Raw genomic sequence first — 24,541 nt, 5'->3', positions numbered from 1 at the left:
TGGAGGAAGTAACATGAAGCATGTACCGTATTAGATTTTTTTAATGGATATCTTTATGTTGAAATTATTTTTATTGATATTGTTTTTATATTACCTGCATTATCCAATCATTACTTCTCAGAGGGTCAACTTCTCTGGTGCAGAATGAAAAAAAAGAAGGGAAAAAGTACCATGTTGGTGTAACCAGAATAGACTTTGTTTTCTTTGAATGACTCAGCTTACCTCATTGAGCTTCCCTGGACACTGGGGCTTGCTCTTCCGGGGCAGGAAGCCCAGCGACCATGCCAGGAATCAGAGAACTTCCTGTATGATGAGTCATGGGGCTGGCTGAGGGGAGGTGTGTTAACCTGGTCTGCGCTAGGGGGAGGGTCCAAGTCAAGAACCAATCGGCCCTGGTCATTCAGGCGGCGCTTGATGATGTCAAAAACTCTATAAGAGGGGAGAGGACAGCTTGAAGATCCTCTCTTCCTTTTCCGGTTGGAGCCAGAGACGCCTACAGCCGAAGCTGAGTTGCCGGTAGTAGAGCTGACTGGAGGCTAGTGGGTAATCTTCTTACCGTAGAGGGGAAGCATGTATACGATTTTGCCTTATACCATCTTGCTTCTCTGTGGCCTCCTGGTTACCCTTGTGAGGCGGACTTATTGGGTCTGGAAGCTTTTGATGAAAATATCAAAATGGGGACGCTGGTTTGTGGGCTTGTTACTGTGGAGTGTAAATACATGCTTTAGTTCTCCTGCCTTCTGCCTAGAGAATTCCTTATATCCTGCGGTTCCGGACCTTTTAGGCACATATGAGATTCTCTTTGAAATCATAAATTCTGCCTTCCTAATATATTTGGCGACGAGGTGGATGGGATCGCTAGATATAAGATCTCTATTCAGAAGCAGAAGAACTTCAGAGGAAGAGATGAATATCCCAGGGTGGGAGGATCCATTTTATTCCTCCTTAGCAAAGGAATTGGCTAAAAAAGCCGGACCCTGTGAAAACTGGGAACCAAGGCTACAGAGAGGATAGCCTAAGGATTTGGAAAGGTGTTTACAAGAGGTTGGGATTCAGTCAGGGGCATCACTATCTAGGCAAAGCTGGATAGTGTTATCAGCCTACCGGGTAGTATATGAAAGATTGAGATTAAGTGAAAGAGATGGGGGCACTCCTACCCTACAGCAAGAAGGGGAACCTCAGATAGCAGGAGAACAAATTGCTGCTCAAGAACCCACTGACTCAGTTGAGAACTTTTCTATTAATGTGGCTAGGAGCAACAGGAGGCCAAATAAGCCAAGAGTGCATCCCAACTCAGCCCAGACCAAGCCTGACTGCCTGCTTTGTCCTTGCCATGGTGGCAGGGGAAGCGAAATGCAAATGCTACAGACGTTGAACCTTCATACCCAAGTGAATCACATGCTAGGAAATACTAGGAAACAGGCCAGGCCCCAGCCCAAATTAAGGAAATACGTAAGCTGGATTGCAGACCTCACATTAACTTGACCATATATTGGAAAAATGGGTCAAGTACAGTAACTAGGGCATTAATAGACACTGGGGCCGAGGCCACCCTTATCTATGGGAATCCAGACAAATTCAGCCATGGAACTCCTATTGCCATCACAGGACTAGGAGGGACTGAAATATCAGCCAGACATGTTAAATTGATGATGAAAATTGGACGGTTGCCCAAGAAAGAATGTAGTGTGGTTATTGTGCCTATTCCTGAATACATCATTGGAATAGACATTTTGAAGGGTATGACCTTAAATTTACCTGAAGGGAAATACCAATTTGCTGTGAGGAAAATAGGCATTAATGCAGTCTTAGTGGGGAAAATCAAGATGGATCCAATCACTTTGCCCGAACCTTCTGAAGTAATTAATTTGAGGCAATATCGTGTGCCAGGTGGGCAAGATGAAATTGCCAACACTATAAGAGAATGTGTTGAGGCAGGAGTGTTAGTCCCTACAACTACTCAATGGAACAACCCTTTCTGGCTAGTCTGAAAGTCAGATGGGACATGGAGGATGACAGTAGATTATAGACAGCTGAACAAAGTGACTCCTCCCTTGTATGCTGCTGTTCCAGACACAGTTACTTTAATAGAGAGAATACAAAAACATGAAGGGACTTGGTATGCAGTTATTGATTTGGCCAATGCCTTCTTTATGATCCCAATAGACCCCAAGCAATGGAACCACTTTGCTTTTACTTGGCAAGGCCGACAGTATACATTTACACGCCTGCCACAAGGTTATATTCATAGCCCAACTATTTGCCACAGGATTGTAGCTGAGCATTTGGATGAATTAAAGCTACCTGGTGTACAGCTTACACATTACAGAGATGACATCATGATACAGGGAAAGAATATAAAAGAAGTGGAGGAGAGTTTAGCATTATTAATTGACCATATGAAAAGCAAAGGATGGGAAATCAACCCCGCAAAGGTTCAAGGGCCAGCTCAAACTGTAAAATTGTTGGGGATACAGTGGAATAGAGGACTGCGAGAAATTCTCCCACAAGCTCGACAAAAAATTCAGGATTTTCCCACCCCTACTAATAAGAAAGAGGCCCAAAAGTTCATAGGGCTTTTTCTTATTGGAGACACCACATCCCACATTTGGGACAAATTTTAAAACCCTTGTATAAAGTCACCAGAAAGAAATATGAATTCGATTGGGGCCTTGAACAAAGTAGAGCTTTTGAGGAAGCAAAGGCTGCTATCCAATTAGCTCTGAACTTATGGCCTATGCAAAATGGGCCAGTGGAGTTACAAGTGACTGTACAAGATAACTATGCAAATTGGAGTCTGTGGCAAAAACAACAGAGCCGAAGTGTACCTTTAGGCTTTTGGTCAAGGAAACTGCCCTCATCTGGAGTGCAGTATACACCTTTTGAGAAGCAGCTGTTAGCTGCATATTGGGCTTTAGTAGAAACTGAGCAACTAACCCTGGGTCATGAAGTGATATTAAGGCCTGGAATTCCAATTATGACTTGGGTAATGAGTACCCCAGCTTCTCACAGAATTGGACATGCACAAGAGGCAAGCATAATCAAATGGAAGTGGTATATTCAGAATAGGTCCAGAGCAGGCAAAAGTGGAGTTTCTGCTTTACGTGAATTGGTGGTGAACATTGGCACTGAGAGAAATGAAAAACCCCTTGAATCTAAGCGACAGATGGTGCCATCCTTAGTGAAATGGAATAATGGGTATGATGGACTAAATGTAGAACAGAAGAAACATGCTTGGTTTACTGACGGGACAGCAAAATATTTAGGACAGAAGAGACATTGGAAAGCAGTAGCCTGTAACCCCTGTACTAGGCGAACTCTGGAAAGTTCTGGGATAGGGGGAAGTAGCCAATATGCTGAACTGATGGCAGTACATCAGGCCATCAGAATGGAGAAGGGAGGACAGTGTCATATATTTACTGATTCATGGGCGGTAGCTAATGGATTAGCTACTTGGATGCCTATATGGAGGAATCAGAATTGGGAGATTCATGGCAAACAAGTTTGGGGTAAAGAGTTATTGGAAAATATATGGGACATGTCTTTGGTTACGGATTTGTTAGTTTTTCATGTTGATGCTCACGCGACCCTGACCGCACCAGAGCGTGAGTATGATGCACACGCGTATCGACTAGCAAAGATTGCCACTGAATGTATTGTCCCTACTCCAACTCCAACTGATGACTCAGCCTTAGCAAGATGGGTCCACCAGACCGCCGGCCATTTAGGGGTCCAGGCCACCCACCGATGGGCACGGGATCGAGGTATCAGTATCTCTCATGCGTTGTTAAAACAAATAACAGAGGGGTGTTGTATATGTCAATTAGAAAAAGAACGAACTCTTCCTAAAATAGTAACTGGAGAAATAGCGAGGGGAAAAGTTTCAGCCCAAATTTGGCAGATAGATTATATTGGCCCGCTACCCCAGGATAAAGGATGTAAATATGTATGTACGTGTGTTGACACCTATTCAGGTGTACTAGTGGCTTGTCCTTATAAGGACGCAACTCAGAAAAACACCTGTAAAACCCTAGATATTGTAAGTTTATACTGTGGAACCCCAATGCAGATTCAAAGTGACAGTGGGTCACATTTCAAGGGCAAAGAAGTGAAAAGATATTGTGTGTTGAATAATATAGAATGGATATATCATATTCCATATTACCCACAAGCATCTGGGCTGATTGAAAGAATGAATGGATTGTTGAAAGAACAGCTGAGAAAATTAAGCTCTAATAATTCATATCGAATTGGAAGGATCGAATTCATATCATATTGGAAGGATAATTTGTCTATTGCCTTATGTAATTTGAATAATAGGCCCTTAGGGGGGAGTACACCTCTAGCCAGAATGATGACCCCAAATTTGCAGATTAGAGAACAGCAAACACGTGAGATCCAAAATATTGAATTTTGGACTGTGAGGGAAGGTGTCCCCCTACCATGTCCAGGAACACCTGGTTCGGCAGGATATGATTTACATTGTATAGAGAATTTTAGGTTGAATAGGAAAGAGATAAGAAAAACCCCTACTGGAGTATGTATGAGAATCCCCAAGAATCATTTTGGATGGATATTACCTAAACCAGGATTAGCAGCTCAAGGAGTACATGTATTGGCTGGAGTGATAGATTCGAATTATCAAAAAGAAATTGTTGTGACACTCCAGAATTTGGGTGAAAAACCTGTACAATTTGGTAGGAATGATAGGATAGTTCAAGTGATTATTATCCCCTGTGAAAAAATACCCTTTGTGAAAACTGACCCTCCTCCCAAAATAACCACTAGAGGGGCAAAAGGGGCTTGCTCCATTGATAGAATAAAGTTGGGAGCTAAGGTATGGGTAAAACGGAAGCCAGATGATATTCCAAAGGCTGCAGAAGTCATAGCCCATGGGAAGAACAACACTGTAACAGTTGTCTATTCAGGGGAAGATAATTACCAAATCGTACCCCTGAACCATATATTTTACCATGAATAGGGCTATAATATTAAATTCACGGACCCCACAGGTATGGCTGATGCTGGTAATTGCCACAAGCCACTCAGAGGGAAGGTGACTTTGTGTGATTAACGGATGAAAGCTTGTACATCTGGGGAAAGGCTGGGAGGACAATCCTAGTCTATCTAGGATGGGATCCTCCTGGTTTCCCTTGTACATCTGGGGTAAGGCTGGGAGGACAATCCTGGTCTCCATCTAGGGTGGCATCCTCTTGGCTTAGTTTCCTCGTTGTGTTCTGTTTAAAAAGAAACATTTCCCATCTGAGTTTGGCTCTGATATTGGATCTCTGCATAACTGAAATTTCAACTAAACTGGAGATGATTTTATTTGAAGGATAATAGCCCATACTTGCCTACTCTTTTTGTTCGCTGTTTTAGTTAACCTTGTCGCTAGTTCTGTCTCCTGCAGTTTTAAGCACCCTGCAGTTTCCGGTGACTGCCTAAGCACGTAGCATTCTTGGAATTCCTGCCAGCTCGCTAAAGAACTGAACTCTGGACTGGGACTCTTTGGGGCAGGGACACCTCTACATCCAATTTCAGCAAGAAGAAGCTATGGAAAATGAGACCTTCACCCCTTACCCCAAAATTTTGAGCCCCAATTGTTTGAGGGGGGGGAATAATGATAGTGTTCTGTGTACTTCTTTTGTGTTATCCTTGCTATATTGTTTTATTGTTATGATATTATTGATCCTATGTAATGGATACAAAGATCTAGAGGTGGACATTTGACTTATTAATTATTTTGGGATGATTGATTGAAGAGATTATCTGGCTGGGATCTAGGGGTGGATCACATTTGAATCATAAACCAATATTTGGGAATGTCACTGAATGATACGTTTTGCTTTATTGTGAATGATATATTTTAGTTTCCTGCATAATTGGATCACAATGTTCTAGGATATATAATTTAATTTGAATTCTGTTTGGATTGTGCATCCTAGAACATTGTGAGGGGTGGAGTGTAACCAGAATGGACTTTGTTTTCTTTGAATGACTCAGCTTACCTCATTGAGCTTCCCTGAACACTGGGGTTGCTCTTCCGGGGCAGGAAGCCCAGCGACCATGCCAGGAATCAGAACTTCCTATGTGATGAGTCATGGGGCTGGCTGAGGGGAGGTGTGTTAACCTGGTCTATGCTAGGGGGAGGGTCCAAGTCAAGAACCAATCGGCCCTGGTCGTTCAGGTGGTGCTTGATGATGTCAAAAACTCTATAAGAGGGGAGAGGACAGCTTGAAGATCCTCTCTTCCTTTTCCGGTTGGAGCCAGAGACGCCTACAGCCGAAGCTGAGTTGCCGGTAGCAGAGCTGACTGGAGGCTAGTGGGTAATCTTCTTACCGTAGAGGGGAAGCATGTATACGATTTTGCCTTATACCATCTTGCTTCTCTGTGGCCTCCTGGTTACCCTTGTGAGGCGGACTTATTGGGTCTGGAAGCTTTTGATGAAAATATCAAAATGGGGACGCTGGTTTGTGGGCTTGTTACTGTGGAGTGTAAATACATGCTTTAGTTCTCCTGCCTTCTGCCTAGAGAATTCCTTATATCCTGTGGTTCCGGACCTTTTAGGCACATATGAGATTCTCTTTGAAATCACAAATTCTGCCTTCCTAATATAGTTGGAAAAAAACAAACCAGTAATTAAAACAAAGAAACAAAATAAATGTGAAACATGGTTGGTTAATGCTTCATCCTGAGACAGGCTTAAAATTTTTTTTTAAATTTAAAATTTTTTTAATGCCTTTGCTTTGAATATATGTACTAATAGCACCTTTCCCACCCTCACCTTTCTTTATTGCTAGTCCTCAATCTCTGTAAAGAGGAGAGATACTTCCCATGTATCGGTCTTTGGGTCCATTTTTAACCAATATAATTTTATGGCAATACTTTATTTCATAGTTTCTGTATTTTCTGTTTCTGTTGTTGTAGTTATATATATTGTTTTCCTGGTTCTGCTTATTTTACTTTTCTATTTCATTATATTCATGTACTACAGTTTAGCCATCTCCTAAATAGACACCCTACTTAAATAAAATTAAAGAAAGAGGAACCTAATAGGTTAGTGTTGATGTAGGCACTGGTTCAGTATGCTTTTGCTTTTGACTGTACTATTAATGTACCTTTCCCAATATCGATTTGGGACTAAGTTCCATTCTGATGCTCTACAGCAGTATTGTCAAGACCCACAACACTCCAAAATGTGACTGAACCAGATTAAAAATGTAATTGGGAAATATTTAAATCCCCCATAAAGCATAGATAATATTAGTGTTTTTCTAAGACAACATGTGGCCTTCAGGAATCTTCATACGAGATTTTGTGAACCCTGTTTCTCTTTGCGTTTGATGCCACTGCTTTATATAATCCCCTTTTATCTCCTCCCCACTCCCCCCATCAAACCAGAGGTAAAAAAGGTGTCACCTTTCTGTACCTGCCTTGATCCTCTCTCTTCTCAAGTTTGTCTTCTCCCAAACAAAAAAAGATCTCTACAAGACTTGTTTTGGTTGACCTCTCAGGGAATCAGTAAATCTGCAAATTGGATTTGGGGAGGGAAGGAATAAGCATTTATTAAATGCCTACTATGTGCCAGGCACTGTATTAAGCACTACGTGTATATCATAGTTGAAAAAGCACTTATTAAGGGCTTTCGGGGTGCCAAACCCTGAAGTTTTTCATATAAAAAGACACAAGTACAGGCACTCTTTGTGCTTAAGGAGTTTATATTTTAGTTGAATGGGGCAGCTAGGCAGTACAGTGAGTAGAGCACTGGCCTTGGAGAAAGGAGGACCTGAGTTCAAATCCGGCCTCAGACACTTGACACATACTAGCTGTGTGATCTTGGGCAAGTCACTTAACCCCAATTGTCATGGCTTTCTCCCTCCAAAAAAAATTAAATTATATTTTAGTTGGAGTAACAATTTGAGAGTGGGAGAAGATGGAGATGTTTGTTTGGGGAGGATACTGGAAGGGTGGGTGGAGCCTTAGGGAAGTAGATTGAGAAATCATTTCTAGTAGTTTTAGCAGTATTGTTTTGATTAAGATTCCAGAACCAGGAAGGACAGGAAAGGAGCATCTGAGGCAGGAGGGTTCTGAAAAGTGGCTGTGAGTAAAAGAGAAGTAACTCCAGGGCATTCCATTTCCTTGTAGACTTAAGGAGAAGGAATAATTTAGCTGAGATGGGCTTACTGTCAGATTTCTTCTGCTTGTTTGGCCAGCAGCTCTCCTAATGGATGCTGGTTCTATGCCCTTCCCACATCCCAGCTGGAATACTAGGAGATTCATGTGTAATCAACTTTTGTCTCTTCTTCTCCTTCCCAGTTAGCCCATTCCCTACTGAATTAAACCTCTATCACCTATAATTTGGCATTTGAATATCTAGTGAATGTAATTTAACAAGTATGCTTTCTGAAAATAAAATACCCTGTCACCCCCGGAAATTTTAAGAAACAAATTTGATTAATTTAAGAAGAATAAAATATTTTACATGGAATTGTGGTATTGCTAACTTTAGATTATTGAGTTAACCAGTTTCACTACTCTGTTAAAGTTTTCCTTAAGAACCCTACCTCTTCTCCCAGCCACTCCCAATAAAGTATCTAATGGAAGCATATTTGTTGATTGATACTTTTTCCTTTTAGGCAAAGAATGCTTTCTCTATCTTTATCCAGTTGCATGCTCTATAGTACATAGCTATCCCTGGATATCCAAAAGATGGGGTAGGTTTATAGTATTAACCCATATACCAGATTCTTCACCATTTTTCCTGTGTTGTTGTTGTTCAGTTGTGTCTGACTCTTCATGACCCCATTTGAGATTTTCTTGGCAAAGATGCTGGAGTAGATTGCTATTTCCTTCTCCTCTTTTTACAGATGGGGAAACTAAGGCAAAGAGGGTTAAGTGACCTGCCTAGGTAAATATCTGAGGCCATATTTTTTGAACTCATGAAGATGAGTCTTCCTGACTCTAGGTTTGGCACTCTATTCGCTTTGCCACCTAGCTGCCCTATTTTTTTTTCCTGTAGACTAGTTGAAATCTTTGTTATCTTTTTTTTGCTTGAACCAACTTAAAATACCATGAAAATTTCCTTAGACATACCGTTATTGCAGGGGTTCTTAAAGCTCTTTATCATTTTGAACTCCTTTGGCAATTTGGTGAAGCCTGTCAACACCTGCTCAGAATAATATTTTTAAATGCATAAAGTAGGATACTTAAGATTACTTAGGAAACCAATTGTTTTGAAATAAAGATATAGTAGTATTTTTTTCCCCTTTCCCCTCATCTATACTCATGGATTTCTCTGAAATCTATCCAGGAATGTGTATCTGAGTATTGCAGTCATTACACAGTTAAATTTAAACACGCTCTATACAGAATCCTCATACATCATACATCCATTTAGACATATAGTTTTTCTGCTCAGAGTTTTTCAGTGCCTCCTTATTGAGAAGTGTGTAAAATGCTAACATCTTTGGATAGTATTCAATGCCTTGAACAGTGGTGGTGTTCCACGTTTCCTGACCTATCTCATATTGTTTCCTTCCATGTATACTATGCTTCATTTAGACTAAGCCCCTCTCTGGCCACCCAGTCCCCCTTCCTGTTGTTATTCACATTTCCCCCCATGCCTTGAATGTAAATTATTCCCTCTTTCCCTGTTGAATCCCTTCCTATTTGTCCTTTAAAACCTAACTCAGATGCCATCTCTTCCATAAAACCTACCCTGACTACACTTCCCTAGTACTTTTCCAGTTTGATCTCACATTGCATTTATTTTGTATATACCTCAGTATTTTGTTCTTCTCTACTCTTCATCACCTGGAGGGAGCTTGTGGTGGAGACCTTCTTCTACCCTTGCAATCCAACATATTCTCTGTACTCAGAACCTTTGGGTTGCCTAGGCCACTGTTTGGTGATGATTGGTGCTACCTGAAATGTCTACACCAAGTACAAGTACTTAGCTAAACTTAATCTTATCATATAAAACTAGGTAGCTTGCTGTATAGAGCACTGGGCTTGACTTTAAGAAGACCTGAATTCAAATCCTGCCTCACATACTCATTTGAGTTACTCTTGAAAAATCGTAACACATCTCTGAGCCTCAGTATTCTCATCTGTAAAGATGGGGATAATAAAAGCACCTACCTCAGAGAGTGTTTGTGGACATCAAAGGAGGTAATATTTGCAAAGCCCTTTGTAAACCTTAAAGCACTATATAAATGCTATCTGTTTTTATTAGTATCTATAATAGAATATATTCCAGGTATCCCAAAAGTTTTAGTGCATTTGATCGATGCTTTTACTTCAAATATATTCAGCTTATGAAAAAAAGTCTGTACCTTCATATTGTGTATATGGGTTGGAGGTTTGATATTCTATTTTTGAACAAGTTAGAATCTCTTAATTGTAATTCTAAAACAATTTTTTTTAAAGGAAAGAGTTTCTGCAGTTAGAAAATATACTTCAATCAAGGACTCATCTGACTTTTTTTTTAAAGGACCTACTCCACTGATCAGAGCTAAACACCAAATAGCATGTATCCACACTCATCAATGAGAAGGGAATTATTTACACATGAAATGTAGTCATTTATAAAGTGACTGCCCTATTCCTAGCAATACTGTTTGTAATAGCAGAACACTTAAAATAATCTGTGTTCTTAATGATTGGAACATAGGTCAATAAGCATTTATTTTATTTTATTTTTTTTTTTAAATTTATTTTTAGTTTACCACACACGGTTCTACATAGTTTTGAGTTCCAGTTTTTCTCCCCTCCCTCCCCCCTCCCTCCCCAAGACGGCATGAAGTCTCATATAACTGTCATGTATAACTTCGCTCAATAAGCATTTATTAAACATTTACGCTGTGTGTCACGCACTTTGCTAAGTGGTTGGGATACAAATAGGCTAAAACAGCCCTTCTCTCAAGGCACTCACAGTCTGAGGGAAGACAACATGCAAACAACTATCTATACACAAGCTACATAAAGGATGGAGAGGAAATAATTGACCATGGGAAAGTGCTAGAGTTATGAGGGTTTGGAGAAGGCTTCCTGTAGAAGGTGGGATTTTAGATGGGACTTGAAGAAAGCCAAGGAAGTAAAGACATGAAGAGGGAGAGCTTTCCAGACATGGGAGACAGCTAGTGAAAATGCACAAGACTTAGGAGAGGGAGTGTCTTGTGCAAGGAATAGTAAGAAGGGCAGTGTCACTGAATTGTAGAATACATGAATGGGAATAAGATGTAAGAAGCCTGGAAAAATATGAAGGGGCTAGGTTATGGAGGGCTTTAAAAGCTAAGTAGAAGATTTGATATTTGATCCTATTGGTAATAGGGAGCCACTGGACTTTATTAAGTAGGGTGGCAGACAACATGGTCAGACTTGTGCTTTAGGAAGATCCCTTGGGCTGCTTAGCAGAGGATGGAAGAGACTTGAGACAGGGAGACCAATGAGAAGGCCATTGCAGTTAGTTGAAGTATGAGGTGATGAGGGCATATACCAGAGTGGCAGCTGTGTCAGAGGGCAGAAGGGGCATATAAGAGAGATGTTACAGAAGTAGAATCAACAGGACTAAGCAACAGATTGGATTTGGGAGGTGATCATGGGATTGACACCTGAGTTGTGAGCGTAGGTGACAGGGAAAATGTTGACACCCTCGACAGTAATAAGAGAAGTTAGGAAGAAGAGAAAATTTTAAGGGAGAGATAAGGAGTTCTGTATGGTTCAGGCAAACTCTTTTTTTATATTCTATTTTTCATATTTTATTATTTAATATTTTAGTTTTCAACATTGATTTCCACAAGATTTTGAGTTACAAATTTTCTCTCCATTTCTACCCTCCCCCCCACTCCAAGATGGCCTATATTCCGATTGCCTTGTTCCCCAGTCAGCCCTCCTTTCTGTCACTCCACTCCCCTCCATCCCCATTCCCCTTATTGTCTTGTAGGGAAGGATAGCTTTCTATGCCCCATTCCCTATATATCTTATTTCCCAGTTGCATGCAAAAACAACTTTTTTTTGAGCATCTGTTTTTAAAACTTCGAGTTCCAAATTCTCTCCCCTCTTCCCTCCCCACCCACCCTCCCTAAGAAGGCAAGTAATTCAACATAGGCCACACATGTATCATTATGTAAAACACTTCCACGATAATCATGTGAAAGACTAACTTTATTTCCCTCCATCCTCTCCTGTCCCCTTTTATTCAATTTTCTCTCTTGACCCTGTCCCTTTTCAAAAGTGTTTGCTTTTGATTATCTCCTCCCCCTAGCTGCCCTCCCTTGTATCATCCCCCCTTTCTTATCCCCTTCCCCCTACTTTCCTGTGGAGTAGGATACCCAATTGAGTGTGTATGTTATTCCCTCCTCAAGTCAAATCCAATGAGAGCAAGATTCACTCATTCCCCTTCACCTGCCCCCTCTTCCCTTCCAACAGAACTGCTTTTTCTTGCTACTATTAGGTGAGATAATTTACCCCATTCTCTGTCTCCCCTTCTCCCTCTCTCAATATATTCCTCTCTCACCCCTTAAGTTTATTTTTTTTTTAGATATCATCCCTTCATATTCAACTCACCCTGTGCCCTCTGTCTATATATATATGGATATTCCCTTCAACTACCCTAATACTGAGAAAGGTCTCATGAATTACACAGGTCATCTTACCTTATAGGAATGTAAACAAAACAGTTCAACTTTAGTAAGTCCCTTGTAATTTCTTTTTCTTGTTTACCTTTTCATGCTTCTCTTGATTCTTGTATTTGAAAGTCAAATTTTCTATTCAGCTCTGGTGTTTTCACTGAGAAAGCTTGAAAGTCCTCTATTTTATTGAAAGTCCATATTTTGCCTTGGAGCATGATACTTAGTTTTGCTGGGTAGGTGATTCTTGGTTGTAATCCTAGCTCCTTTGTCCTCCAGAATATCATATTCCACGCTCTTTGATCCCTTAATGTAGAAGCTGCTAGATCTTGTGTTATCCTGATTGTGTTTCCACAATACTCAAATTGTTTCTTTCTGGCTGTTTGCAGTATTTTCTCCTTGATCTGGGAACTCTGGAATTTGGCAACAATATTCCTAGAAGTTTTCTTCTTGGGATCTTTTTCAAGAGGCAATCAATGGATTCTTTCAATTTCTATTTCACCCTCTATTTCTAGAATATTAGGGCAGTTTTCCTTGATAATTTCTTGAAAGATGATGTCTAGGTTCTTTTCTTGATCATTGCTTTCAGGTAGTCCAACATTATTCATATTATCTCTCCTGGATCTGCTCTCCAGGTCAGTGGTTTTTCCAAGGAGGTATTTCACATTGTCTTCCATTTTTTCATTCCTTTGGTTCTGTTTTATAATTTCTTGATTTCTCATAAAGTCACTAGCTTCCACTTGCTCCATTCTAATTTTTAAGGTGGTCTTTTCTTCAGTGGTCTTTTGGATTTGTCTTTCCATTTGGCTAATTCTGCATTTGAAGACGTTCTTCTCCTCACTGGCTTTTTGGAGCTCTTTTGCCATTTCGGTTAGTCTATTTTTTAAGGTATTATTTTCTTCAGTATTTTTTTGGGTCTCCTTTAGCAAACTGTTGACTTGTTTTTTTATCGTTTTCTGGCATCCCTCTCATTTCTTGTCCCAATTTTTCCTCTACTTCTCTTACTTGCTTTTCCAAGTCCTTTTCGAGCTCTACCATGGCCTGAGACCAGTTCATATTTTTCTTGAAGGCTTTTGATGTAGGCTCTTTGACTTTGTTGACTTCTTCTGGCTGTATGTCTTGATCTTCTTTGTCACCAAAAAAAGATTCTATAGTTTGAGTCTGAGTCCTTTTTCACTGCCTGTTCATGTTCCCAGCCAAGTACTTGACCCTTGAGCTTTTTGTCAGGGTATGACTGCTTGTAGAGTAGAGAATGTTTTTGTACCAAGCTTTAGGGCCTTTGCAGCTGTTTTCAGAGCTACTTCTACTCCACAGTCGCCACAAGCTCTGCCACACCTGCCCTTCTTCCTCTCCCAAGAACTGCCAACCAGGACTGTGGCCCAGATCCAAGCAGGGCAAAGCAAGAGAACCCTGCCTGTGTGCCAGCAAAGTGCTCCTTGCACTCCTGCTCTGATCCACAGCTTGATTCCTCCCACCGTGTGAGCCAGGGACTCTGGAAGCAGCCTCTGCTGGAGCTCTGGAAGCAGCTGCAGAAGCTTCCTGCTGCTGCAGTCATGCCACCTCCACTACCCCTGGGATGGGGTCAGACTGTTCTCACCCCAATCCTGCAGATTTCCCACTAACCTGCTCTGTGATCTTTGGCTTCTGTGGGTTGAGAAGTCTGGTAACTGCCACAGCTCAATGATTCATGGCCCTCAGGCCTGCTGCACCCAACCCCCTGTCTGGTTGGTTTTGGCTCAGCCCACACTGGACTACACTCCACTTTGCTCATAGCACTGTGTGATAGACATTTCCTAGCAACCATTCAGGCTGTCCTGGACTAGAGACCTGCTTCTCTCTGCTATTTTGTGGGTCCCGCAGCTCTAGAATTTGTTCAGAGCCATTTTTTACAGGTTTTTGGAGGGATTTCGGGGAGAGCTTAAGCAAGTCCCTGCTTTCCAGCTGCCATCTTGCCTTTGCCCCCCTGTTCCAGACTCCAGGTGAATTCTTCTACAGGCCACTTGTACAAGATCTTTCCATGACTACTTGTTAAATCCTTTCTCCCTTTTGAAATTACTCTGTATTTGTATTGGTCTCTGTATAGCTGTTGTTTTCTCCCCATAGATTGTAATTCTTTCAAGGCTAAGGACCATACATTATTGCACTATGATGAATGCTTTATGAGGAATAAGAAGAAATGGGATTGGGATATAGTGACTACCCTCCTCATACCTGTAATCAGTCTCTTAAAGGGACAGGCTGGCAGAGCACTGGAACTTCCAGGTTCTGAGAGCCAGCTGCACTGAGTTCAGCATTGATGTGGTGAGACCCTGGGAATTGGGGGCCTGCCAGGATGTTTAAGGAGGGATGAACTACTGTAGGTCTGAAATGAAGCAGTAGGCTAGCTGTACTGTGCTGATTAACAGTGGGATTAGCTTGGCCTGGGAGAGGCTGCTGAGTTCTTAGGGTGGTCCAGGGTTAGACTGGACCAGTTTCAAGTGAGGAGAGAAGGAGGAATGAAGCAGATCCAGAAGACAGGTGTATATACTGATTACCAATGCCTGAGAAATAATAGCACACCCTCCATAAATATCTAGAAAAGTTAGTCAATTGCCTCAGGAACAAGATGGTTTTGTTACATCTATGTGTGTAGTTATATATGTGTATGTGCATACATAAACATACACACATTATAAATAATGGGGGTAATGCCTCCTACTGGTTCTGACTTCTTTGTATATCAAAATTTTCATGCTATTTTACAGAGTCTGGGAAACTTGCATTGGAATGGACCCCAGAGGCCCTAGTCCAGTCCATCCCTGAAAAACAATCTTTTTTTTTTTTTTTTTTGGGAGGTTGAAAAGGCAAGGCAGTCAGGGTTCAGTGACTTGCCCAAGGTCACAGAGCTAGCAAGTGTCAGATATCTGAAGTCAAATTTGAACTCAGGTCCTCCTGGCTCCAGGGCCGTGCTCTATTCACTGCGCCCCCAAAACAGTCTGTTAACAACATTTATGATATGTCCATTCTGAGATTGAAGACCACTAGTGAGTGGGCACCCCTGCTTCCTGAAGTGGTCTGTTCCACTAATCATTAGGAAGTTTTTACACATCAAGCCTATCTCTCTTTGCAGCATCTCAAGGCTTGCTTGAGCAGGGCAACTCTAATTCCTCTTCCCTGTTCCTGTCCTTCAGATACTTGAAGGTGGCTTCTTAAAAGACTTCTGAGCCTTTTTTTCTTCCCTTGCTTCTTTCCTGCCCCAAATTCTCTGCACTCGTCCAATCTCTCATCTCCAGCTGCCTTTCAAGACCTCTCAAACTGGATGGTCAGTAGACATCTTAAACTCCATGTGTCCAAAATGAAACTCGTTATCTTTACCCCCTGAACTGTTCCCTCTCTCCACGCTGCTCCTCACCTTGCCCATTACTGTAGAGTACAACGCTGTTCTCCCAATCCCTCAGGCTCACAACCTAGGACTCATTCTGAACTCTTCATTACTCATATACAATCTGTTAACAAAGTCTATTAATTTCACCTTTGCAACATTTCTCTCAAATATGCTCCCTTTTCTTCTCTGACATTGTCACCATTCTAGTGCAAGCCTTCATTACCTCATACCTGCTAGTGGGCCTGCCTGCCATGTCTCCACTCTAATCCTCCCTCCATTCAGCCACCACAGTGATTTTCCTAAAGAGCACATCCAAACTAGTCATCCCCCTAGTCAGTAAACTCCAGTGGTTACCTGTTGCTTCCAAGAGGAAATACAAAATGCTCTCTTTGAAGTTCAAAGCCCTTCATAATCTAGTCTCCTCCTACCTTTCCATTCTTCTTGAACCTTATTCCCTGAAGCCTCACTGACTATTCACTGGCCTCCTGACTATTCTACAAAGTAGACACTCTATTTCTTGGTTTCAGGCATTTTCTCTGGCTGTCCTGCATACCTGGAATGCTTTCCCTTCTCCCCTGCCCCTCCTCAACCCTTTTAAGTCCCAGCTAAACCCCTACCTTCTATGGGAACCCTTTTCAACTCCTATGAATTCTAATACCTATTTATCCTGTATATAGCTATATAGCATAATATTAATTTGTGGTTTTCTAAGTCAATATGAGTCCAGCAGGGATCTATATCTATGAAGTCTGACATTGCTATGTTAACCAACCAGCTTTTGTGGAACAATTTGACCTAAAAGAATTGTAATCAAATTTTTAAAAAGTTTGTGAGGAGTATCTATTTTACTGTGATATTTTTAGTATATGGTAGATGAATAATAATGGGTTTTGCTCCTGTTTCATTTATGTAGATGTTATGTGTGGTCTCTTAAAAATATTTTTTCCGATAAGGAAAAGGTTGTTAGATCTGGTATTGAAAAAACTACTTTAATATTTATTTCTCTACTTCATTGCATGAGAAATATTGAGCGTCTGAAGTAATTGTACCTTCATATTTGATGGATAAACATCATTACCATTGTTTTTAATTAGTGATTTTTGCATTAATAACTTTATGTATAATTACCTCTGGAGCTAAGAATTTCTGTTTTGAAAAGTGGTACTGTTCTTGGAGAATTTGATATATTGGGTCCAGGAAAAAGTATAAGTTTGTTATTGTTAAATAAATAAATAGTATAGCTAGAGGAAGTCATTAAAGTATCAAGACTATCATTTATATACCTTTTGATCTGAACCAGGTCATCAGCCTTCACTGCAACTCCTTTTTAATTCATTTCTTGCTTTCCTATCACCTTCCCTGTAGCCATTATTCAAAGCCTGCTCCCCTTTCCTCAAACCCTCAATTCTACCTTCACCTTCTTTGCTTCTACTCCATCTGTTTCACCTCTCTCACTTCTCTTAGGTGAGTACCCTTAGCATGAACACCCATATCTCTGGATCACGAACACTTGGCTCTCTTATTTCCTTTCCCCTTGTCCCAAATAATGAAGTTGTCTTCCTCTTTGACGGATGTAACCCTAGATCTAGCTTTGCTTATGCTCTGATTACCTACAGTTTTCTTGAGGACTCTTCTCCTTTCATCATACTTCCATGTCTTCCAATCTTCATTTTCTTCATGTTTCTTGGATCTCATTCACTTCTGTGTAAAACATGCAAAGGTAACCTAACAAAACTTTCCCTTGATTCTGCTTATCTTCTCAAAGTCATTGTCCTAGCTCTTTCTTCCTTTTTGTTATTAAACTGGCACACAGAATAGTTTGTACTTGCTTCCCTCTGATGTTACAACACCTTTCATACCTCTCAACACCCAACTGACCCCTAATTTTGGTCATTTCGCTTCTGTGTCCTCAGTCTTTTCACTCTATCCTCTCCTTTGACAGTTTCAGCACTTCCATAGTTTATTACCTCTCTGGGCCACAATTTCCTTATCGGTAAAAAGGGAGTTGCTTAGATGGCCTTTTCCAGCTCTTGTGATCTTATGACCTATAATTCTATTTATGTGACTCCTAAATCTATATTTCTAGTTCTTAACTCTTCCCTGAACACAAGTCTTCAATTTTCACTTGCTATATAGAGTAGCTCAGTCCGGATTGCAAAAACAATCCCTCTCCTCAAGGAGTTTAACTTTTCCAAAACCGAATTTCTCTGCTCAAAGTGTGGTGTTCCTCCTAACTTAACCCATTTCTGTTGATTATACTGCCATGTCCTTCTAGCCACTCAGGGCATAACTTCTGAGTATTGTTGACTCTTCCATTTTTCTTATTCCCTCTGACCAATTCAGTTAGTTGCCAAGCACTTCCGTTTAATTGGCCTCTCTTCTCTATTACCAACCATCACATTAACTTAGTTCTTTATCACCTGTCACTGGATTATTATATTCTCATAGTTTCCCAACCAGTGTCCTTATGATTAAGTCTCTTCCATCTCAAGTTATATCCTTATATTTAATATAGTCAATGTTAGTTATTATAGTCTTGGTTAGATTACATTATAACTGATATTTTCTTCCCTTCATCTTACTTAATGAGTTTGTATATCTAATATTCAGATAAGGTAATTTCTTCTAAAAACAGGGCATTTCTTTTATGATTAGGATTCAGTTTCTGTTCAGCAAAGTTGAATAAGTTGGTATACTATAGTGTGTTATTCACCCAAATGTGAATAACAGTATTGAGAAAAATCTAAAATTTCCAGTGTATGAGAGGTGGTATTGTGGCTTCATGGCTAGAATTATGAACTGGTTAGTCAAGAGACATGGTTTGGAATCTTGCCTCAAATATTTGCTAGCTGTATGAGCATGAGCAGGTGATTTAACTTATGAGAACTGGCCTCAGTTTTGTCATCTATTAAATGGAGGAAATTGTGACCTTGATTGTTGTAACAGAAATGCTTTGCAAATGTTTAGGATTATATACATATGTTGTTATACATATTAGGTAAAGAATTATTAACTTTGTCATGATTATTGCTTAATAGGAAAGCATTGGCTTTTTTTTTACTTATACATTTTAAGACAAGCTTTATTTCAGACAGCATTCTAGGGAACAAAGGATCATTCAGTCTTAGCTTACTGTGATTAATATTAATGTAGAGGAGTACATTTAGAATGTGAAATAGGTTTAAAGTTTAAGCTTTTTTCCTCACTTGAAATTTTCCTAAGCCAGTGAAATAACAGGTCTAGTCCCTATCTCTATACAACTTGGATAGATAACTCCTTGATCCAGTTGGGAAATTTTTTTTTGAGTGGAGGGGGCATGTACAGTGGGGAGAAGAGAAAATGTGCTGGTGTCTGCCATAATTAATTCAGTTGTATAGCTGGAGAATGCCTTCTCTCTTTATACATGGAGAATTTTAAAAAAAACACACATACCACCAGTTTATCAAAACATCTTTTAAACCCTAGCCTTGAGCTATCTTTCATCATATATGTTATTTTAAGTCCTTTCTCACACTTTGTTTCATCACTCCACTTGTTACTTTAACACAAAATGGCTAGAGACTTCCACTGCCAAAATTTTTGGAGGGATTCAGTTATTTCTGATCCTTTATGGTCCTTGCTTTGTGCTTCCTTGTCCCTTACAGGGGTACTTAATCTATAACTTTTAAAATGATGATTTATTCAGTCTTAAAAATTGTGAAGGGGACTTAGTTGTAGCCTTTTTGGGATGGAGTTTGTGATAGCTTAGAAGTATTACTTGGTAGAATTCTGCCACCTAGTGGAAAAGTTGAGCATTATTCAATATGACTTCTCTCAGCATTGGGTAAAATATAAGATCTTTTATTTTACCCAAGAAAAAATTCTTTGTGTACTTTGTAACCTTGTGGAGATGAAGGTTTTCAGTCAGTCAGAGAGCATTCGGTCAGAGTTTATTATCTGGTAGCACGGTGCATAAATACTGAGGATACAAAGAAAAGGCAAAAACAATTCCTGTCCTTAAGGAGCAAAAATCCATTCTAATGGGAGAGATGGGATTTTCAGACATAAATTTTTTGATTTGTCAGTAGATTTGGTAGGCAAATTTTCACTCTGTCTTTGTTTCATGACCCAAATTAGTTCTTCTCTCCCAAAATATTTAGATAATTATGGCTAGGCAGTCATGTGACTTCTCTGGGCCTCATTTTCCTCATCTGTAAAATGAGTGTTAGATTAGGTTGGTAGAAGTGTCTTTAGAAGTCAACTAATATTTTATAAGCCAATTATTTTAAATGTTTTTAATTAGGTTGAGTGGGTGGGTATTTTTCCCCTTCTAGAAATCTTTTCCTTTTTAAATCAGCTTTTTGAACTGTATATAACTTCAGACTGAAATATTGCTATACCTTTAATTTAATTGTATGTGGTAAGAAAGCGTTATGATATCGCTGAAAGTCATCATGGACCTAAATACCAAAACTGGTACTTTTCCAGTCTGTGTTCCCCTTGACTGTTTTGCATGATTTGCTGCTTTTGATCACTCTTGTTGAGATTATATTTTTGCCTTTTGGCTTCTATGTCACTATTGTCTCCTGGTCATCTGTCTTTCTCCTGTTTTTTTTTTTTTTTGTTTGTTTGTTTGTTTTTTTGTTTTTTTCTGCTGCCTCTTACTAGTTACACTCTGGTTGAAATTTTGGGGAGTTATCTTTGATTCTTTCCTTTCTACTTTCTATTTCCAATCACTTGCCATGTGTTGTCAGTTATTACCCCCTTAAGAACTTGCACATGCATCCTTTCCTTTCCATTCATGTTATTATGAGGTAACTAGGTGATATCGTGAATAAAGTACTGTGTGTGGGTTTCTGGAAGGGCCTGTGGTGTCTTCTTGTCTCAAATGCTTGGCCAGTCACTTTGAACCTCTCTTGGCCTCATCTCCTTCAGTTGTAAAATAGAGATAATAATAGCACCTACCTGCAGGAATACTTTATGTTTCTGTAATGTTCTGAAAAATCACAAGCCCCTCCTCCTTCCCTCCATTTTTTAGCAGAGTTGTTGTAAGGATCAAATGATACAATATATGTAAAGTACTTAGCTAATATTTTAAAGTGCCACATAAATGTTTGCTATTACTATTATGATAGACAATTGATTGGCTTTTCTTCCACTCTCTTTCCTTCTCTAATTCTGTCTACATACTTTTGTCATAATAATCTCCTAATACTATAGCTCTGATCATTTCACTGCTGAGCTAAAAAAACACCAATGGTTCTCTATTGTCTACCAAATAAAGGCCACATTTGGTCAGCATTCAAAGTTACAATGTGGCTATGACCTATGTCTATAGCCTTATTTCACACCGTTGTTCTTCATGGACCTTGTATTCTAGAATACTTATATCCCAGCTATGTCCCATACCTTTCCATGTCTGTACCTTGCTCATACAATTAAAAATATAAATATTTTATAAATTATATAAATTTAAGTTTTAATAATTATAAATTTTTAAAAACTCTTCCCTCTCCCATTCCCCAAATGTTATCCATTAATACCCCTTTAAAAAGATTAGTTTGTTTAAAAAATTCCATTGTCTATAATATAAGGAATTTACTGAACATTTAACATATATCTCCCTCTCTCCACATACAAATAAACAAAAAACAAAACCCTTCCATTTTTTAGGAAAACTTAGCTTTCAAACAAGGTAGCATTTGTTTTATTCTTCTTTGTGTGCATGTTTGGAGCTCTTCCACCTGATCTGGAACTTCAAAGTATTCTGTGCCTTCTTAGGGTGCTTACTTTGCAGAGTCCGCTTACATTTCTAAAACTACCAGCTATTTTGAGGATCTGAGTGCTGGTCATTCAAGTGGAGCTGCTATTTGAACACATCTTTCTCAGCCTTTGGCAGGGCAAACAAGCACTAGAATGCATGTAGTTTTTGAGTGGGTTTTGGAAAATTGTCAGGTAAGACACCATAGACATCTAACTAGGAAAAGTGTGTTCAGAATTTACGATGCCAGCTTCTTCATTGTGTTATTCTTCAGACAAGAAAGCTCTGTATTGTAAAATGTGGCTATCATGTTGCCTGACAGCTTTTATGCAAAAGATATTTTGTGTCTGAATATTATTCTTTCTCTTCTCAGTTGCTGATGCATAGTCAAAATGAGTGGATTAGGAGAAAACTCCTTAGATCCACTGACTGCTGATTCCCGAAAACGTAAATTGCCATGTGATACTCCAGTACAAGGGTAAGAAAGTTCTTTTTGTATATGAACTTAATTTTACAAAGCTTTTTACAGACATCTATGAATTTAAAAATTTCAGGATAATACATTTTATTTTATCTCAGTAAAATTCTTTTTGACAGCTTTTGTTTTGACATCACCAATTTTTTCCAAATATGTACTTCCCTGCCTTAATCCAGAGAGCCATTCCATATAATTAAAAACAGTAAAAAGAAAGAGGAGGGGAAACAGTTGAGTAAAACTAATGAATACATTAACCAAGTCTAACAGTATATTTGCTATTATGCACCCATAATTTTTTGCCCCTGCAAAGAAGCAGGAGAATATCCATTCCCATGTCTTTTCTTTGGAGCCAACCTTGGTCGTTATAATTACATAGCATGCAGCTTCGATTGTTTTTCTATTTATATTATTGTCATTCTATATATTATTTTCTGCCTTTTACTTATTCCTCTTTTTATTGGTTGGCTCATTAGTCATTTTTTTTCTATAGTCTAAATATTCATAATTTCTTATAATCATGTAATCATGTAATACATAATCATGTAATACAATTTAACCATTCCACAGTCAGTGGGCATCTGGTAAAGTGTTCATATCGTTTTACAACTTATCCACTGGGCAGTGGTATTTGTAATACTTACCAAAATTCCTTGGATATTAGGACCTAATCATTTATAGTTGTTACAAAGATTTTTTTTCTCCTAGTTGATAGCTTTCCTTCTTATCCCAGTAAGTGATTTTTTCTTCAAATAAAAGCTTTTCAGTTTTATGTATTCAAAATTATCTGAAGTGAAACTTTAAAAGAGTAGGAATGGAGAGAACATTTCCAGACCTCAAATTATACTTTAAATTAATAATCATAAAAATCACTTTGTACTGGCTAAAAATTATAAAATTAAATCAGACTATCTAAAGAATTAGAAACTGTTGAACTTAACAACCCAGTGTTTGATAAATCTGAGAATATAAATTACTTGGGGATGAATTCCCTATTTGATGCGGACTCATGGGAAAAACATTGAGGCCAACCAGTGGCTCAGTGAATAGTGCACTGGGCCTGGAGTCAAGAAGATCTGATTTCAAATTCAGTCTCAGACACTTCTTAATTTAATTTAAATTTATTTATTTAACATATTTAGTTTTCAGCATTGATTTTCACAAGAGTTTGAATTGCAAATTTTCTCCCCATTTCTACCCTCCCCCCCACTCCAAGATGGCGTATATTCTGGTTGCCCTGTTCCCAGGTCAGCCCTCCCTTCTGTCACCCCACTCCCCTCCCATCCCCTTTTCCCTTCCTTTCTTGTAGGGCAAGATAAATTTCTACTCCCCATTGCCTGTGTATCTTATTTTCTAGTTGCATGCAAAAACTTTTTTTTGTTTTTGAACATCTGTTTTTAAAACTTTGAGTTCCAAATTCAGACACTTCTTAGATGTGTGACCCTAGGCAAGTCATTTAATCTTTGCCTGACAAAATGTATCCATTGGAGAAGAAAATGGCAAACCACTCAATAGCTTTGCCAAGAAAATCTTAAATGGGGTCACGAAGGATCAGACACAACTGAAACAGCTGAACAACAAGATGGGAAAACTGGAAAGTAATTTGATAGGTTTAGAGGAATATCTTATATACTGTACCAATATAAAAGTGAATATGTAATCTGAATAGTAAAGGTTACACCAGAAAAATCAGATGTCTTTCACAGTCCTAGGAGTAGGGGAAGCATCTTTAACCAAACAAGGGACAGAGATAATCCCAAAAGACAATATCTACCTATTTTAAAATAAATTTTTGTTGCTGTATTTTTTTATTATCACCTACATTTCCCAGTGCATCTTAACAAAGGAAAAAAAAGTTCAACAAAGCTAACCAATAAATCAGAAAGTCTGACATTATTATATACAGTTGTTATTGTTATATACAGTACTCCATGCCCGTAGTTCCCTACCTTCCAAAAAATAAAAAGGTAGAGATGCATTTTCGTGTCTTTTCCCATGCTCATTCATTAAATTTTATAGCATTAAGTTTTGATTGTTTGGCTGCTATTCTTGTCATTAGGTCATTGTCTTGTAGATATGAAATGACTTTGTAACAGTCCAGTCCAGTATTAGAATAGGTTGCCACATAAAGAACTCTATCACTAGGGGTATTCAAGCATGGCCTAAATGACTCCCTTAAAAATGATATCGACAGAGTGCCTATGTTGAAAAGGACTTTGGACTTGTGAGTTTTCTTCTCACTGAGATTCCTTGATCTCATGAAATTCTTTTAAAGTATGACTTAAGTTGATATTTGGTGACATTTCTATATATAACACTATTCTTGTTCTAAA

At 39.1% G+C, this 24,541-nt stretch overlaps 1 protein-coding gene across 3 annotated transcripts in view; it reads left to right on the top strand.

Annotated features, from left to right (window-relative positions):
* NCOA3 (nuclear receptor coactivator 3) overlaps positions 1 to 24,541 on the top strand; it is a 218,276-nt gene that overhangs the window by 148,771 nt on the left and 44,964 nt on the right. For all 3 annotated transcript variants that reach the window (XM_036749362.1, XM_036749361.1, XM_036749360.1), the window contains exon 3: positions 22,107 to 22,211. In XM_036749362.1, coding sequence (XP_036605257.1) covers positions 22,126 to 22,211 — 86 coding nt within the window. In that variant the 5' untranslated portion in view covers positions 22,107 to 22,125. The remainder of the gene's footprint in view (positions 1 to 22,106; positions 22,212 to 24,541) is intronic.

Source organism: Trichosurus vulpecula, chromosome 3, assembly GCF_011100635.1.
Source record: "Trichosurus vulpecula isolate mTriVul1 chromosome 3, mTriVul1.pri, whole genome shotgun sequence".
NCBI classification, from domain to species: domain Eukaryota; kingdom Metazoa; phylum Chordata; class Mammalia; order Diprotodontia; family Phalangeridae; genus Trichosurus; species Trichosurus vulpecula.
Note: the sequence above shows the minus strand (reverse complement) of the source record. Positions and strands in the feature narration are given on the sequence as shown.